At 45.7% G+C, this 5,178-nt stretch overlaps 2 protein-coding genes across 2 annotated transcripts in view; one reads left to right on the top strand and one right to left on the bottom strand.

Moving 5' to 3' along the window:
* Nucleotides 1-3,258, bottom strand: part of USP37 (ubiquitin specific peptidase 37) — a 111,087-nt gene extending 107,829 nt beyond the window's left edge. The window contains exon 1 of the mRNA XM_012802259.2: nucleotides 3,082-3,258. The gene's annotated coding sequence lies outside the window, so the exon portion shown is untranslated. The remainder of the gene's footprint in view (nucleotides 1-3,081) is intronic.
* A 232-nt stretch (nucleotides 3,259-3,490) lies between these two features.
* The window catches only part of CNOT9 (CCR4-NOT transcription complex subunit 9), a 35,049-nt gene continuing 33,361 nt past the window's right edge, over nucleotides 3,491-5,178 (top strand). The window contains exon 1 of the mRNA XM_012802258.2: nucleotides 3,491-3,892. Within this exon, the coding sequence (XP_012657712.2) occupies nucleotides 3,869-3,892 (24 nt within the window). The 5' untranslated portion in view covers nucleotides 3,491-3,868. The remainder of the gene's footprint in view (nucleotides 3,893-5,178) is intronic.

Raw genomic sequence — 5,178 nt, 5'->3', positions numbered from 1 at the left:
AACTCCTGGGTTCAAGCAAGTCTCCTGCCTCAGCCTCCCAAGTAGCTGGGACCACAGGTGCCCGCCACAACCATTGGCCTGGCTATTTTTTGGTTGCAGCCATCATTGTTTGGCGGGCCCGGGCTGGATTTGAACCCGCCACCTTTGGTGTATGTGGCTGGCGCCTTAGCCACTTGAGCCACATGCGCTGAGCCAAAATTATTAAATTTTTTATGTTTTTTTTCATTCTCCAACTTGACTTAAACATGGAATCATCACCGTATCACAGTGTCACAGGCTGTTAAAACATATAAGCCACTATTCAGATTTTCAATGGCTTTCTTTCTTTAGAAAAAGATCTATAAAACAAATGTACAAATGCGATTAAAATTGGTGTTGTGACTGAAAGAAGAAAATTGACCTAAAGTTTATCATCACTTCAGAGTCTAAATCTGGATAATTTTATGAAAGAAAAGTTTCCAAAGCTGGAAAATTTCTTCTGTGTTCCTTAATTTTTTTTTTCGTAGAGATAGTCTCACTTTATTGCCCTCGTTAGAGTGCCATGGTGTCACACAGCTCACAGCAACCTCCAACTCCTAGGCTTACACTATTCTCCTGCCTCAGCCTCCCAAGTAGCTGGGACCACAGGTGCCCGCCAAACACCCAGCTATTTTTTGTTGCAGTTTGGCAGGGGCCGGATTTGAACCTGCTGCCCTTGGTATATGGGGCTGGCGCCCTACCCTCTGAACCACAGGCGCCGCTCTGTGTCCCTTAATTTTAATGCAGGATGAAAAACATCACGAGATGACAAGAATATCAGTAAGCTGGTGCTTCCAAAAGACGCAATGCTTCTTGCAGCAAGTTCCAGTTTAGTCATTTAACAATTTGTTGAAAACTAAAATTACCAGCTTATTTTCTAGTAGGAGACAGACTTTAATAATCATGCAAATACATATAATTATAAGTTCTGAAAAATAATACAAGTAAGATACTGGGCATGATGAGACAACATATAAGACCTTGGAGTATAGGGTAGAGAACAGAAGAGACTTTTCTGAGAAAGTACCACTTAAACTGAAAATCACAGCATGAGTTGACTGGTGGAGAGGTGCTGGAACAATCAAGCAAACAGCATGTGCAAAGTCCCTGAACTGGAATATAACTTGGCAGGACTAAGGAAATTAAAAGTGTGGCTAAAGTTAAGTGAGGGAAAGGAGGGTGGTACAAAATGAAGTTAGTTACAAGAACCAGGCTGTGCAAGGTCTTGTGAACCACCGTAAGGATTTTTAATTTTATTCTAAATGTAATAAGCACTTAGCAATGGGAAATCCACTGAAGGGTTTTTAGAGAAGTCATATAGTCTGGACTTGGGGAAGAGAATGAAAAAGAGTAATTATGGAAGAAAATAGGACAACCAGACCTTGTATTGACCTTGTTCAGCTTATAATAATTACAGTAACAATGTTTACTTGCCATTTAGTGTGTGCCATGTGCTTACCATGGTTATCTCATTTAATTCTCGTAACAATACAATGAAGTGGATATTTTTACTATTCCCATTTTATAAATGAGAAAACTGGGAGCCCAAGTGATCAAGTCCAGGTGAAAAAGGATCACAGCCTGAACTGGAAAATAGTCACAATGTACAGAAATAGACTCAAAATATATATTGGAAGTAGAATACATAAAACTTGGAGAGAGCATGGGATAGGGAGAAGTCAAGAAAATCCAGTTTCTAGCCTGTGTAACTACATAAATGAAACTTAAGCTCCACTTAATGAAATAGAACACTAGAGAATAAAGAATCTGGACGTGGAAAGATCAAGGCTTTAGCATTTGATATGTTGTATTCGAAATTCCTAAGGAAAAAAAAATCAAGTTCAGATGTCAAGCAGACAGTGATAATAGGCTACAAATAAAAATTCTTTAGTCACGAATACATAGGTGGAATTTAACCCTTAGGGAGGAACTGAAGAGTAAAAGATGACCTAGGAATGAACTCAAATATTCATTTTACTGCACCAAATACCTTTAAGACAACTGACTACTTTTATGAAGCTGAATTTTTCAATCCTTCTTCAATTTTACCTTTCAGCAGAGTGCAACACTATTTTTTTTTTTATTAGATCACAGTTCTGTACATTAATTCTCTCACAGGATACAGTGTGTTACTTCTATTGAGTGCAACACTATTGATGACTTCTTTCATAGTTCTGGCAAGACTCATCCTTCTTTACCCAGTTATTAAATGTGAAGAATCCCTCGATGCTCCCTCTTAGGCTCCCTTCTTTTCTAGCACTGTACTCTCTTTAGGCGATTTCATCCACATCCATAATTTCAATCATAGTCAATATGGCAGATGACACACATACATACATATACATACCTACATTATATATCCAGTCCAGAACTCTGCTTGGCTCTCCAACCCAGTCTATCCAACTGCCTACTTGACATCCCCCTCAGATTATCTCTTCTAGTGAGACTTGTTAGGCACCACCATCCCAATAAAGGCGTTTACAAAGCTGAGATTTTAAGAGGACTATCACAAAGCCACCACAGAACACCTCTCCAGAACACAAGACTTTGTCATCAATTAACATTCCTTTTCATGGATCCTGGCTTAAAATACATAAACCCAACAACCTGACCCGATGGCTAGAGATAAGGGAAAAAACGCAAGACAAAAATACAGTTCATGCCTTTTAGTAAGGGATGGTTAGTAGAAAGAAGGTGAAAGAGAGTGAATGAATACCCGTGTCCAAGGCCTAATGTATGTGCGGCAACCAAAGTCACCTAAAGAGATAGCAGGCCTAGTTAAGGGACAAGAGGCTGACGACAGTCCCAGAGAAAAGGCGCCAGGTTAGGGTTTCGGAAGGAGCGAGTGACAGCAAAGACCAGGTCAAAGGAGGAGAGAAGTGCCAGGGGGTAACACCCAAGTAAAGTACCTGTGAAGCCGGGGAAGCGTCGAGTGGTTGGGGGTGGGCTGAGCAGCAGCGGGGTGAACTCCCAAAGAGTGAACGCCGAGTGGGCGAATAGCACGGGGGCGGGGGGGAGGTAGGGAAAACGGCTCGATTGAGAAGCTACCCTGGCCCGCCTTACCTGTGCCTGATGGTCCGGAACCCCGGGACAAGCCAGCTGAAAGCACAGAGCCCACACGGAAGGGGAGGAGTCGGGGGTAAAGAAGGAAAGGAAGCCGAACACGAAATAGTAAGGCCGCTCGCTCCCCCCACTCAGGGAGAGCGGCTGATGGCGGGAACTGTGACCACACGCAAACACGCACGCACGCACACTCGACGCGACCAGAACTGGCGCGTGCGCGCAAGCCTCAAAACTCCGCCCCACCTATGCCTTCGCCCCGCCCATCGCCTTCCGAAGCCTAACCCAGGAAGCCCCGCCCCAGCCGTGACTCTAGTACGCATGCGCATTTTCCACTTTGCTCAATTTTTTTTTTTTTTTTGACCTCCCACAATTTCCCTCCGACTCAGCCCAGTCGGGCATGCGCAATACATGTCCTCCACTGACTGCTCGTCTTTTCCCGCCCTTCCCTGGCCTTCGGAGAAGGGTCAGAGTTCACGCCTCTCTCTGGGGATACCTGCTTGATGCCAGGCGTAGGGGAAGCTAGTAGGTCGCGAACGTCCTTGCGGTCCTGAATCTTGAGGGTCAAAAGACATACCCTGGAACTGTTATGTAGGCAGAGAGCCAGGAGGCTAGAAGAAGTTGTGTGTACGGGGTCAGGGGTGAGAGGTCAGAGGGCTGTGAAGGGGGCGGAGCGAGCCAGAGGCGGATGGCGGCTACAGCGGCTCTTCATCTTCAGCGGCAGAGGCGCTGAGACGGGGACGCTGGTCTGTTGTCTGGCGGAGGAGGGAGAGCGGCGGCCGCTCCCAACATGCACAGCCTAGCAACGGCTGCGGTGAGTGGCTGGGCCGCCCGGCCTAAACTCAGAATCCTTCCCTCGGCGTTTCGGCCTTTCCTCGTAGCTGCTGGTATCGGGCCCCGAGTCCAGCTCTTTCTGCCCTCAACTTGCGAGGCCCCGGGTCCACTTCTCGGCACGCCTCGGCTGTGGTCGAGCCGGCTCTCACTTTCCTTGTCGGACGCTTCTTAGCGTCCCGCGCCACACATCGCGTTCCTTTCAGGGCCAGGGCCTGGTCCCGCGCCCAGGGCCCCCCCCTCGCGGCTAGGGCAGGCCATTCATTGATTGATTTCTCTGACCAACAGTTTCAGGGCGCCAGTTGTGTGCTGGGCGCCGGCGGGTATATAGGCAATTCTGTGGTCAATCTGCTGCGGTCCTTGCTCTCGGAAACTGAACCGCCTAGGCTCATCGCCGCTGGAAAGAAATGGCCTCTGGCCCAAACTAATTGCTTTACACGTGGAAAACCTGAAGGGAGAAGTGCGTAATTTTGGGATCTGATATTAAAAACCTTTCTTGTACATCTCTTTACCAGCGTGATCTTTTGAAAAGAAAAACGGATCGTGTAATTCACCTGTCAGAAGTAACCCTATATATAGCTTCCCATTGCGTGTAGGTAAAGTCTAGACTCCTTGCCACGGCATGTGACATGATCCTTACCGTTTACAGCCTCGTTTTATATCTCTTGTTCCTTAGGCTTCAACTACTCTGGCCACCTTTCTAACTCGACACGCTTTTTTCCTGTATGCGGTGCACTTTCTGGCCTCTATTCCTGGAATGAATGCGCTTCTTATCTTTCCTCTGCCCCCCTTTTACACAAACGCGCACACTGGTACCTCTTCCTTGAACACACTGTTTATCCAGAACAATCTTCCTTGAAGTCTATGCCTAAATTTGCCTGAGAGGCCTTCCCTGACCACCTATTCAAAGTAGTTCTGTAATCTCTAATTTTGGTAGAGTGCCTTTACAGCCTTGATCCCAATGTGTAATTTGTTTACTTCTTTGTTGTCTCCTTTTTAAGGGCAAGGACAGGTTCATGTGGTCCTTTTTATGTAGTTTCCCCTGTACTAGGAGAGTTCTTGGTACAAGGTAAGAACTCAAGTACTTTACTGAACGAATAAATAAAGATGAGGGAGGTGATCGATCACTCAGAGCATATAGCCATAATGGAAAAAGGAGATCATTTGATTTGAGCAAAATTGTGTAATGCACTGAAGTTTCATTATCAGGCAAAATGATATAAGTACTAAATAGAGCATAAAAACATTGTCTTAAATTTTTTTTTTTTT

Source organism: Otolemur garnettii, unplaced genomic scaffold (genome assembly GCF_000181295.1).
Source record: "Otolemur garnettii isolate 467f Iridium unplaced genomic scaffold, OtoGar3 scaffold00013, whole genome shotgun sequence".
Taxonomy (NCBI): domain Eukaryota; kingdom Metazoa; phylum Chordata; class Mammalia; order Primates; family Galagidae; genus Otolemur; species Otolemur garnettii.
The sequence above is the reverse complement of the archived record's forward strand: the minus strand, read 5'-3'. Positions and strand labels throughout refer to the sequence as shown.